General features: G+C 37.3%; 1 protein-coding gene across 6 annotated transcripts in view; it reads left to right on the top strand.

The window, feature by feature from the left end:
- LOC127552033 (cytochrome P450 2C23-like) overlaps positions 1 to 13,796 on the top strand; it is a 123,864-nt gene that overhangs the window by 26,722 nt on the left and 83,346 nt on the right. For 2 of the 6 annotated variants that reach the window (XM_051982388.1, XM_051982387.1), the window contains exon 1: positions 9,410 to 9,515. The exons of 3 other annotated variants lie outside the window; for them this stretch is intronic. In XM_051982388.1, coding sequence (XP_051838348.1) covers positions 9,410 to 9,515 — 106 coding nt within the window. Of the gene's footprint in view, positions 1 to 351; positions 566 to 9,409; positions 9,516 to 13,796 lie in introns of those variants that run through there. One more of the 6 variants, XM_051982385.1, reaches the window with a different exon arrangement.

Below are 13,796 nucleotides of genomic sequence, written 5' to 3'. Positions count from 1 at the left end.
CCCCTAGTCTTCCAATGCCCTGGCTTCTTCTGCCAGTCCTCACCAGATAAGCTGAGCCTCTTGGCTGCTCACCTGTTCCCTTCTTTATGGAACTATGACTCCATTGCATAACCTTCTTCACAAGGGCTCACCATGGGAAGAATAGTGTGAAGGGGGAATTCTTTTTGGTGCCTAGTGAAAGTTAATGATTGAACTATATGTCACAATAATAGATTTCACCATTTCTGCACATCTACATTCTTTTCTTTTACTTTCCCCCCACAAATGTTTAGGTCCCATGAGTCTGTTTCACTTTGGCTGATACTATGATATCATGTGAAGTTTTCTATGTATAATTTTATTTCTTTTCAGGAAAAAGGTCTTGTCTTGGAGAGGGTCTGGCAAGAATGGAGTTGTTTTTGTTCTTTACCACAATTCTACAGAAATTCACCCTCAAATCAGTTCGAGATCCAAATGAAATCAGCATCAAGACCAAGCAGGTGGGGTTCACCAACCTTCCACCATTTTATGAACTATGCTTTCTTCCTCGCTAAAAAAAAAACAAAAGGAAGAAGAAGAAGAAGAAGAAGAAGAAGAAGAAGAAGAAGAAGAAGAAGAAGAAGACAAAATGGAATTGAAAAATTAGCCAGTTGGCATTTCCTTATGGATTGAAAATTCTCATTTTTTTTGCTGGAATCTCCTTGAGTGTGAGAAACATTCTCACTTTTTGATTACAATGGATCTTAATTTCCAAAGATAAGAGAAGCTAGTAGAATACCTTGTATGTCATTACATAATAGGTGTTGTTTTATAGACATTCATATTCAACCCTGTCATTAATGCCTTCTGCCATGCTCTAATTCATATTCTCTGTTTCAATGTTAGGTTTCAGAGGAAGATCAATAAAATATCTTTCCAAAGCTTTTCAAATGACCTCAAGATACTTGTATTCTGTAACATACAGCTTTTCTTTATGAATTTGGGTACAATAAACATGGTTAGATTGCTAATAACTCTGTGATATGAAAACATGCACCTGCACTTGTATACATTGAGGATTCATAACTTCAGAAGCAGCATGGTAATATGAAAAGAGACCTAACTTTTGGGTCAGAGGACCTGGGTCCTTTCCTACATCTAATGTTATCATAGGAGAACACACTGGTGATAGACTTCTATGGCTAGGATGGTCAGTAGGTGACTAAGTCACTGTCCATTGATGGATCCATAAATTTCTAGTTTTGCAGAATCTTCCACAGTTTAGGGCCCAACCAACCAAGATCATCCTTCTACAACTCAACATAACACATCAATCTGCCAAGGAACTATGTATTCATGAAGTTGCAGAGCTGGTCAGAATGCAACTAAACATAATTCAAATTCAAAATCTGTGGTACTTACCTAATCTTCTTGGGTATCATGGCACTTGTCTGTGCCCACAGAGCTTTACAGCATGCTAAGCAGAATTCAGACCTATATTTCTGAGACTCTGAGTTCAGTATTCTATCCACTATAACACATTGCCTCCTTTTCCTATGACTCACATCCTCTGCACCCATGCTTTTCTCTTGATTTCATACCTCCACCTTTTCCCAGATCATCACTCCATCTCTTTGGTCTTTCTTTCAGTCTCTTAATCCAAGAGATAAGCTGCTCCATCTTAAATTGACCTCCCTGCCAAACTTCCTTGTTCCTTTGTCCTGTGGAGACATGTATAATTAACTGAATTCCGACAAGGAATTGCTCCTTCCAATTGCCTTCTCTGTTTCTACAGGCTTGCTACTGAAAACAGAATCCTTTTCTGATTCCCAGCCTTCCACTCTTCAGCATCTATTCTAAGATGTCTTTTTTCAACTGATACCTCTTACATCATTCCCAGTCTTCTTACCAGAAAACTGAACTCAATATTTCATTGAAAAAAATGAGATTATTTAATTTTCTTTCCTCAAAATAATGATTCTTGCTGACATTAAAGTGTCTTTTAGTAAAAAAAAAAATTCTGTGCCTTTAATCTGTCTATCTTTTGACTTCTATGAAATATTTCATATTATTGCCCTACTCTCCTTCTGACTCAGTAGTTCTCTTGGATTTTCTTAGCACTCTACCTCTCTTCTAAATCTCTTCCTCCTCATTCCTGCCTTCACATTGTGGTGAAGATCACTTGAAACAGAAGTCTATGCTCTAGGAACAAGTTTAGAATTTCATGGTCAACAAGGGTGGGAGATGAGTGGGAGCAGTAGCCATGAAAATACTACTTGAGCTGTGTTAGACATAACTAATATCGTTCACAATTCTTATATAAGAGACAGATGTGCCAAGTTTCTTCAAAAATACTTTGAACTGATCAGGAAATTGCATTTTTAATGAGAAGACAGAGTCCTTGGGAAACTGTAAAAGACATCACTGGAGTAGGCAAAAGATAGACATCAGACCTAAAAGGAGCTCCAATGTGCTGGGGTCATTTTTTCAAGAGAAAGATGGCAGCTCCTAGATGCTCAATTAGTCATTTGATTTTGTGAACTAATCTCTAAGATTCATTACTTCCATTTGTTGAAAGAGTACAAATGTTCTCACTCTCTCAAAGTTGGAGTCTTGAAATAAAGCCCTATTTGGTTCACATGAGCCATAACAATATCACTCTATGCATAACTCTCTCATCCAAGAAGCTAAAACCAAGACTGTTACTACTTGTTAGTCATTCTGTGTGGTCACCTTTTCCAATATAACTAAGAAGCAATCTTTCTCTAAAGCTGTGACCCTTCCCAAGTAGTGGCCAGGACAAAACAAGTGACTTTGGAAACTAAAGATACTTTAAAACATCTAACTTGCCTAATGTTCAATTCACCGATCCTCTTTCCTCTTTTTAAGACTCCTATTATGTTCAGCACAAAATTGCTGAGAAAACTGGAGCACAATATCCCTCTCCTCCCCAGTGTAAGTTATCCAGAATGTTGCATCAAACGCTTTAAGTTCCAAAATATCAATGATCTAAGTATTCAAATTTACATGAAAATGAAATATTAGCTCTTTTTAAATGTAGAGAAAAATCAAAGGTGATTAAAATATTTCTAGACATTGACATCTATTCTGGATCTTATAGTTTTAGACCATGTTATTTGGGCTGCTAAGAAGTTAAGTGACTTCCCTAGGGTCACATAGATGGGTCTCCCATGACCTAGGCCAGCTGTGATTCCATTATATTATGCTGCCCTTGTCCTTTTCAGTTTCCTTTGCTGGATCTTCATCCAGGTTACCCTACCAACCATGGGTACCCCCGCAAAAAAAAAAAAAACCTCTGTTACAAGCCGCCTTCTTTTTTCTCTATATACTTCCTTAGCCCAAGGATCAAGCATAAATTTCAGCATGTCTGTGGATTTGGTTGAGGACAGTTTCACAATAACAACTACTTACTGCATATATTTCAAGCTGGATGTCCTATAGACATTTCAAATTTAACATGCCCATAACTGACACATTTTCTCCTTAAATCTTACCTCCTGAACTTTCCAAATAATGTCTAGATCAGCACCATCTTTTTAAATACACAGATTTGCAATCATCCTTACATCCCCTCTCCTATTAATCCCCAGTAGCCAATTGTTTCAATCTTCATGACATTTTTATATACATCTCTCTACTCACACAGCTACCACTCTGCTTCAGGTCTTTTTTAGCTCATGTCTGATCTCAAACAATAGCTTTCTAATTGGTCAGTCTGACTTACCTTTCTCTCCATTTCAATCCATGTTGCCAAGTCCCACTGACAAATAGATTTCCTAAATTCCAAGTCTGATCATGTATATAAAGAACCCCAATTCAAATATAAAATATTCGGTTTGACTTTTAAGAGCCATCACTTCCTCACCCTTTTCTATATTTCCTCTATTTCTCAATCTTCTCATTTTTCATTCCCCTGTCTATACTCAGTCATTCAGTCAATAAACATTTCTTAAACACCTAGTATGTGCCAGATACTCTGCTAAGTGCTGATGATACAAAAGTCAATAAAAGACAATTCCTGTCTACCCTGAAAGAACTTACAAACACACACACACAAACACATACACACAGTCTATCTTTAGTATAAATAGGAAAAAAAAATTGTCATAGGGAAGTCCCTAGAGCTAAGAGAAATTTGGAAAAGCTTTCTGTAGCAGATAGGATTTTAGCTAGGACTCATGAGAAAGGAGAACATTGTGGTATATAGCCAGAAAAGTTGCCTGGAGCTGAGATTGTGTCATCTCTCTTGAATATCCAGAAAACCAGAATCACTGGATCAAAGAATATGTGTTTAGGGAATATGGTATAAGAAGACTGGAAAGTCAAGAGAAGCTGGATTTCAATGGGCTTTGAATAGCAAACAGATTAGTCTGTATTTAATCATAGAGGTCATAGGAAGCCACTGAAATTCATTGAGTGGGATGTGTGTGTCTCTCTCTTTGTATGTGTGTGTGTGTGTGTGTGTGTGTGTGCGCGCGCGCGCGATTTGATCAGACAAACATTTTTGGAAAATTACTTTAGGAAAATCTCTCCCATTGAGTGGAGCATGGATTGAAGAGGGGAGAGAGTTGAGGCAGCCAGACCCAACAGCAATCTACATGCAATTTTCCAGGTATGAAGTGCTGAAGGCCTGCCTCTGAATGATGGAATGTCAGAGGAGAGAAAGGGATGTGTATAAGGGAAGTTACAAAGGTGAGGTGGAGCAGAAGCAGCATTCCCCAATGAACACTTCAACAGGTCCCTCCAAACAACTTAAAAATAATGTGTCAAATTGAATTCTGGAATGGCAAAGCTGAGAAAAACTTGAACTGATGCAGAACAGAAGAGGAAAACCGTATGAACAGTGAATGTGACGTATCTACTAAATGGAGAAGACTCATAGTGATGTTAGTAATTTCTGGTGGATGAAAAGACTTCAGACAAATTATAAATTGGCAAAGTATTGAAGTCATGCACTGATGGGGAGGTGGAGGCATTCCAGGTACCAGAAGACAATCCATATTTGCCCCAAATCACTAAATCTTCAACTGTTAGTCCATCTCTTCTCTATATAAAAACATTCCCTTGATCAACTAGAGCTTTCTTGATGATGTAATACCCATAGAGCACCACAACCTGCTGAGTTCCCATTTAAAGAGTATAGATGGGGCCATAATTTTTAGCCAGCTATTAAAATATCAATAAATAGGATGAAATTCAATGTGAAACTTTAAAAAGTTGGAATTTATCCCCACAATTGTTTCATAATATGCCATATGCATGTTTATATGTATATACCTATGTGTTCATGGAGATTATTCAGGAAATTAAGTCTAAGTAAAAGCATAAGCTGTTGGACAGAAAAGTACTATTTTCATTATTTTTAATTTTCTCTTTCTGAATACCAGTATTTTTTCTCAAGTAGATCATGCTTCATTGGTACCTATCTAGTCTTAGAAAGAAAATAAAGAAATGAGATTCCTGCCCAAAAGTATGCTAGAGCCAACTCAATCCAATTCAAGGGACATGGTCATTATATTCTAAATGTGACCATTTATACCTTGGACTTTTGACAAATGCCACCAATCATAGTTTGATTTATTGTTTTAAATGTGATGAAGAAAATGATAAGAGTGCAGGTTCCACTTATAAATGTGAAAGATATGTGTTTTTTTTTTTTTTTTGGTAAGTTGGCTCTTAAACATTTACCAGTCCACCCCTGAATTCTGCACCTGTAGAAGATTTCTGCCTGAACTATAGAGTCACATCAAACTCTGAACTTTTTTTCTGTGTTTATAAGAAACATGGATCCTGGTGAAATCTCACAGAATCTCTTGAACTTGACGTTAATCACACAATCAAACTTTACAGAGTTTATTGAAGAAGATAGAATTCCACTTCAATTTCTATGCTGAGGGCCAGTTTGGAGGCAATAATGAGAAAAGCTGCATCAATATGAGATCTTTATATAGATTTTAAACTCATATAAAGTTATAGTTATAGTACTTAATAGTGTAAAATGCCATTTGGATTCTGCATCTCCTTTGAAGATTACAAGGCTCCAATGAAAGCAGCAGTGAACATAATAAGGGAGGGTTGGTATCCTATGAAGGTACTTAGATTTGAAATCGGGGCATCTCGTTTCAAATCCCAGCTTTGCTAATTATTACTTAGGTAACCTTGGTCAAGTCACTTGCTCCAACTAGGGCTTCATATCCTCATCATTCAAATGAAGCCAGTAGACTCAATGATTTTCATCCTTCCATCCAGCTCTAGATCCATGATCCTCTGACTCTGTTTAACACTTTATGGTTTTCCCAGCACTTTACAAACTTCATTTTCCTTAATCCTCTTGAGAATAAATTAGGTGAGGTACATAAGTATTATTTATCTTGTTTAAATACAAAAACTCAGATATTGAGTGGTTCGGTGACTTAAACAAATATATATATATATATATGTATATATATATGTCAAAATTTAAATATTTTTGAATTATATTTTATTTTTCCAATTATTTTAATGACATTTATTTCAAATCAGTTTTAAAACGTAATTGCAGCTTCCTTCCCTCCCAATCCCAATTATAGAAAAAATTTGATATAAGTTATACCTGTGCAATTATATAAAGCATATTTTCATATTAATCTTGTGATGATTGAAAGTGTAGACCAAAAGAAATCCTAAACAAGAAATAAAGACAGTTTTAAAAATATGCTTTGGTCTTCATTTATAGTCCATTACTTCTTTCTCTGGAAGTGGATGATATTTTTCATCATGAGTTTTTTAGAATTGTGTTGGATCATTGTATTGCTGAGAAAAGTTAAGTCAATTACAATTGATCATTGTAGAATATTGCCATTATTGTGTCATATATTTCACTTGTTCTTGTCATTTCATTTCCAAACAATTCATGTAAATCATTCCAGTGCAACATTGAGGAATGAATAAAAAAAATTATAATAATAGTTATATAATGCTTTGATGTGCTTTACAAATCGCATCTCCTCTCCACAACAACAGATGCTATTGTTAGCATTTTATAAATGTGGAAACTGACACAGGCAAAAAGAAGAATTCTGAGATGGAAGTGCTACAAAATCTTTATCAATTTGTGTCCCTCCAACAACAATTATATTGATGATCAGAAATTTCATTCAAAGCTCCCTCTAGAATCCACATTATGCTTTTTCTGTCCTTGCATCATGCATCTTCCATCCGTGTGAAACTAATGAGAAGGAATTAAGTAATAATGGTGTTGGATTAGATACACAGATAAATCGTAAAGAAATTCAAACTTGCCCAGAAATTCATGGCAAGTTCAAAAGCCATGTCACCAGGGTCGGTGTGTTCTATAAACAAAGAAAGAAGTTCATTTCAGTTTGAGCGAGTCCATAGTTCAGGCAGGATCACATCTCTGCTTGCTATTAATTGGGGGGGGGTGGTGGTGGTCTTGTATAAATACCTTCAGATCTCTGCTCAAATTTCCAAATCTTTGAAATGGGTGGGGATGATTTATTAGGGTTGGAGGGAATCACAGGATATAGGGGTTCTCCATTTGAGAACAAGATTTTTTAGTTCAATAGTATCAATAATCAGGGAAGGAAAATGAGATCTAGAGATAGGAAGGAACCTCACCAATATCACAAATGTAACAGGGGGAGAGCCAGGATGACATTTCTGCTATTATTCTCAATTTACTTAACCACCATTTGGTTCAGTTTCAATAACTGTTAAATTGAGACAATAATAGTACCTACTTAGATGAGTGGCAGTGAGCATTAAACTCTTGACAGAGATCTTGAAGTTTTTTTTTTTTTTTTTTTTTTTTGCAAAAAGCCTGGACATAGAAAGTGTCAAACTTTATCATTAATATTATTATTGCACACATCAAGAGTCCTGTGATTATATCAGCGAAGGAACTGACTCTAACAATGGAAAAGGCAAGGCAGTCACACTTTTGAAGAATACTTGTTTAAGTATTCATCCACAGAGGCAGGATGCAGGATGGTAATTGCTTAACAGCAAGCTTCCTAGAAAAAATGTAGCTGTTACACTGTTAAGTTGAATCTGTACTAGTAATATTTCCTTTGTCACCTTTTAAGTTCTAGCACTAAAAAAATAAATCAGACCATGATTTGTGGTACTTGTCAGATGTCCAAAATGTGAATTGTCACATCTAGAATTTAATAGCAAGTTTCCTTGAAAGGAGCTTAGCTTTAGCAAACTTTTGGGTTTTTATTTTCTTTCTGAACATGTCAATCTCCTTTGTTCCAAAAAACCAAAAAGTTTTTGTAAAATAGCATATTTAGACAAATTTTCCAGGCAATAGCCTTTCTGTGAATAAAAGACAGGGGTCAATAACTGAATAGTGATTAGCTGAGATCTTATCTCTCTGTCCACTGACCATTGATGACACACTAAGCTATCTTTGAAAATTTAAAGATATGTGAGCAATTCAAACATAGGGCAAGACATACATTCTGATGTGATGCTCCGAGTCTTGCACATGAGATGAAAACAGAGATCATTATGAATAGAGAAATAGGTTCCATATCATTTGAAATGAGAAGACTAGAAAAAATAAAAGTATTTATAGTCACAATCAATCTGAGGTTTGTGTTTTTTCTCCAAGCTAGATTAGGGAGGTCTGAGAGAGATGGGTTCATGCTCTTCATGACATGTCATTAGTAGATGAGAGCATATATCATGGATGGACAGAAGGAGAGTCTTGTCAAGGATTGATACCAGAAAAGACATTAATCTTTAAAATCTGGGTCAGGAAGATTAAAAGCTCAGAAGACATTGAGGGATAAAAAAAAATGTTGGGCCACGAAACATTTGATCGAGAAGAGTAAGAAAGGAATAAATATTGGCCAGGACCACTAAGGCTACAGAGTCACTTCTTAAAGAGATAGAAAAGAGATAGGACACGTCAATACTTATTTGCTTGCCCCTTTCTTTCTCAAGCAGAATATTCTTCAAAGTGTAGAAAAAACAAGCATGTCAATTAAGCCCAGTGTAGTTTAAAAGATAAGACAATATCACCTGACTTCTACTGTTAGATCAAGTTTGCAGAATTTTAGAATCTGTATTCCTTAACTACCTCCTCTCTGATTGAATTTGGACAAAACCCCATAGGCTGACAGAAATTTCATTGTTGATAGTTGATAAACCTTCAAAAGATGAGACAAACATCCTTCACTGCCTCAACTGTCCCTATGTGATTTAGGACCAAGTTCAGATTAGGAACTGATTCCAAAGGAACAATTATTTAGATATATCCCTAATCACCTGTTGGTTGCTTGGTTAATGGAAAACTAATTGTAATGCCTGTAAACATATCTAGTTATTGGCTGGGCATTGTCACCCCTTGTTTTCTGTCAATGATTATAAAAATCTAATACTTGAGCTGGTACCTCTTAGAGCTGTAGGACCATCTCTCAGGGCAATGGATCCTTGGGGACTCACCACTTTGGTCCTCCTGGCTTGTGTTCTTTTGCTGATCTTCTTGTCTCAATGGAGCCAGGGACTCAAAAGGGGAAAGCTCCCACCAGGTCCTACTCCTCTTCCATTTCTTGGCAACATTCTGCAATTGGATTTCAAGAACATGACTGCATCATTCTCACAGGTAAAAAGGCTGGATTTGGGCTTTGAATTCCAGCTTATTGGGTTGTAGAGGGAGACACAAACACTTCAAATGTATCTTTAAATTAAGACTCATGGAGATTTAGAGTCCTAGCTCATGAGTGGTGAGTTAAGGGCTCTGGGTGATCTCTCCATTAACAATGATGGTAGTCATTAATTGACTGCTTTGTCAAAACTTTGATAGCAGGAGAAGAAATTCAATATTAACTAAATGTAACGCATTGCACTCATATATATAAAGATAAAAATCACTCAATTAATGAGAGCTTCTTTGGCACCTACTATATGCCAGGCATTGTGGCAGAAGAGAAATTTATGGAAAATAAAATGATCTCTGCATAAAAGAAAATAGTTCCTGTCCTCCAGAAGCTTATGTTCTCCATGAGGGATACATCAAATTCATAGACAAGTAAGTGTAAGGCAATTAGAGGACAAAGAAATCACTCATAATCTGAGACTCCCAAAAAGTTTCAAGTAGGAGAGAATATGTGAACTGGACCTTGAAGGAAGTAACATTCTTATTGGAAGAGCGGGTGGGAATGAATTCCAGGTATGGTAGACAGTTGGATAAAAACAAGGAGTTGGAAGATAATGTAGCTAGCAGGGTAGGTTAGTAAAATTAGAGATTAGGAGGAATATAAAATAAATCTGCACACAAGTTGGAGCCAGCTGTGGAGGCATTTAAGTGCCAACTTAGTGCAGACTTTTTGAGCTGAAGTAGTCAGAATTGAATCATGGAAATACTCAGTTGTTAGTTGTGTGGATTATCCATTGCAGAGGTGAAAAACTTGAAGGAAGAGATTGATCTTGGAGGTTAATGAAAGAATGGATAAAAATATCATTTATCAAGTGCTTACTATGTGCTCAATATTGTGAAGATAACAAAGTAAGAGATTTCAAATGGAAAGACCTTGTGCTCCTTAGAGAACATTAACAAAACACATGGTAATTCAGAGCATTTAGTGTCAATTCTACTGATAAAATCCATATCTTTCCTGATATTGAGCCATTTGATAGTGACCCTGTTTTTCTTTTCTAGTGTTCTGTAGCTGAAGTTTCAGCACTTACAGGCTTTTTCTTCCAGGACTAATATGTGAAAGACTGGGATGCAAATACAAACAGTTATCTAAAGAGTAGGGCTGCCACTACTGGGAATTTTAACTTACCTACCTGCTAGAGTCAGTTGTTTAGTAATTGGTAGTGGTGGTGGGGAGAAAGGTGGGTCCCTTCTCCCTAATGATTCCTCCTCATTTTAAGGATTGCTGTTTCAATTGTGCTGAAAACAAATTCGGTGGTCTTGGGGCAGGAGTAATTGACATGAAAAGATGGATCACAAAGGCTCTTGAGTAACAGTTGTGGACTATATCCATTTTCAAGGGAACTTGATGTGCTTTGACTTTCCGGTCATATTTTATCTTTACTATCTCTTGAAGTGACTTGTTTATTTAACTTGTTTGGTTGCCTGTCTCATCAATCTATTACAGTAGTTTAAGCAAGGTGGGGGTCAGCAAGCATGTCAGAAAGCAAGATGGAATGGATTTGGGGGACCTGAAGATAGAATCTATCAGACTTGACCATAGATTATTGTAAGCATTATAGATATAAGTAAGAATTAAATCAAATATAAATCCATGACTGTAATTCAGGGTTAATGGAATTATATTCAAGGGAAGTCTACCTCTTGGGTGTTCTCAAGGAAAATGGGTAAGTTTAGGGAAAGAAGTAGTCTTATGAGAAAAATAGTTAGTTGAATTATGGATATATTATTTGCAATGCCAAGAGGACATCCATTTTGAGCCACTGGTTTATGTGAAGTTCAAAAATGATAAATTCTAGTTATATAAGCATGGGAGTCTTCTGCTTGGAAATAATCATGAGGCCATAGGTGCTGAGATAATCTAATTAGAAAGTGTTTGGTACTTCATATGATCTTCAAGGGAGTAGAGAGAAAAGAGAGCCCATAAAAGAATCTTTGTAGTCAGGAGAGGTATGATGATCCAGCAATAAGGATTGACAATAAGCAGCCAGACATGTAGCAGAAGAAACAGAAGAGACAAGTGTCATGGAAACCAAGAAGAAAAAGATATTCAAATATTTCTTGATTATCCAAGCTCCTACTTTTTCCTCTGTCCATTGTTTTGGGAGGATTTTGACTTTTGTTTCATTACTTCTTGATGTCTTATAGAACCATTAGCTTCAAGTCATTCCAAACTAAAAGTTACAAAAAGGAAAAAAATGCTTTGTAAAATAAAGGCGAATGAAATTTACATCAAAAGATGTTTGGCAAACATTGAGGAAGGGACACAGTAATGACAGTGAGTCATCCAATCTTCATCAAGCACAGAAAATTCTAGGTTAACCTCATGTCCTTTGACAAAATTAGGAAAGTGACACCTCTTCAATTGCCACAACTACATAGAATATGCAATAATGGGCTATCTTTTACATAGGAAAAAGAGGAGACTCAATGTTAGTTGTTGGAACCATAGTTTGAGCTTCAAATACATCTCCGCTGCAAATGTATATGAGAATGTAGATCTCCTTCCCCTCTTCATCCTCCTCCTGCTCCTCTTCCTCCTCATCCTCATCTTCCTTCTCCTTATCCTCTTCTGTCCTACTCCTACTCCTCCCACATCTCTCTTATTGTTGTTGTTCTTCTTTTTTTTCCTCCTCCTCCTCCTCCTCTTCTTCCTCTTCTTCCTCCTCCTCCTCCTCTTCCTCCTCCTCCTCCTCCTCCTCCTCCTCCTTCACCTCCTCCTCCTCTTCCTTCTGCTCTTCCTCCTCCTCCTCCTTTTCCTCCTCCTCCTCCTTTTCCTCCTCCTTCACCTCCTCCTCCTCCTCCTTCTCCTCCTCCTCCTTCTCCTCTTCCTCCTCCTCCTCCTTTTCCTCCTCCTTCACTTCCTCCTCCTCCTCCTTCTCCTCCTCCTCCTTCTTCTCCTCCTCCTCCTTCTCTTCCTCCTCCTCCTCCTCTTCTTCCTCTTCTTCCTCCTCCTCTTTCTCCTCCTACTTTTCTTTCTCTTCCTCCTCCTCCTCCTCCTCCTCCTCTTCCTCCTCCTCCTCCTCTCCTCCTCCTCTTCCTCTCCTCCTCCTCCTCCTCCTCCTCCTTCTCCTCCTCCTTCTCCTCCTCCTTCTCCTCCTCCTTCTCCTCCTTCTCCTCCTCCTTCTCCTCCTCCTTCTCCTCCTCCTCCTTCTTCTCCTCCTCCTTCTCCTCCTCCTCCTCCTCCTCTTCTTCCTCTTTTTCCTCCTCCTCCTCCTTCTACTTTTCTTTCTCTTCCTCCTCCTCTTTCTCCTCCTCCTCTTTCTCCTCCTTCTCCTCCTCCTCCTCCTCCTCCTCCTCCTCCTCCTTCTTCTTCTTCTTCTTCTTCTTCATTAAGTCATGTCCATGAGTCAAGAAGTAGATACTATCTTCATTATTCCAATAATGCTGCTAGGATGCTTATAGAAAGTTCCAATATTTTTTATTCTTTTAAAAGATGAAGAGGGCATCTTCTAACCTAGGAAGTTAGGGAAGGAAGGTATAAACAAGGCTTACCAAAGACCCTTTTAACTCCAAGGAAATACTTCTAAAGGGCTTGGATGAAAGTCTTTTTTTTTAACCATGAAAATGATGTTAAAATTAAACATGTTCAAATCAGATCATCAAATTCTTAATTGGGTTCAGATTTTTCAGAAACCTATGGGCTTTTATAGTAAAATGGTTAAAAGAAGTGGAAGCATTCCATGTTGATAGATTTTTTTATCTGATGTGTTAAATACTGAGGAAGATTGTGTGCTACAGTGGATGGAACATTAGGTCTAGTGTCAGACGTCCTCTGTACTTTGGCCTTTATATCACTGGGCTCTAGCTCCTTCTTCTGTGAAACAAGATGACTTCTAAGGTTTCTTCTCTCTTTAGAGCTGTTCCTGTAGTTCAAGTTACCCATGTCTCCCTCCACTTCCTCCCTCATTTTTGAGTAATAGTTGCCTCTATTCTAATTTCCCTACATAAAAGGAATATAATTTTGACTCTTCAATTCAGTTTTCAGTAATTTGTACAACTGTTAGTGCCTTCACATAGGAAAAAAACAATGCTGATTCATCTATGATTTCACTATTTTCCCCTTGGTGAGTCACCATTCCATAACCATCCACCTTACCTTATCTGTTCTCCTAGTCTTTTCTGCAAGATCCACAAGTCTAACATTTTCAGG

This window comes from Antechinus flavipes, chromosome 2 (genome assembly GCF_016432865.1).
Source record: "Antechinus flavipes isolate AdamAnt ecotype Samford, QLD, Australia chromosome 2, AdamAnt_v2, whole genome shotgun sequence".
Taxonomy (NCBI): domain Eukaryota; kingdom Metazoa; phylum Chordata; class Mammalia; order Dasyuromorphia; family Dasyuridae; genus Antechinus; species Antechinus flavipes.
Note: the sequence above shows the minus strand (reverse complement) of the source record. Positions and strands in the feature narration are given on the sequence as shown.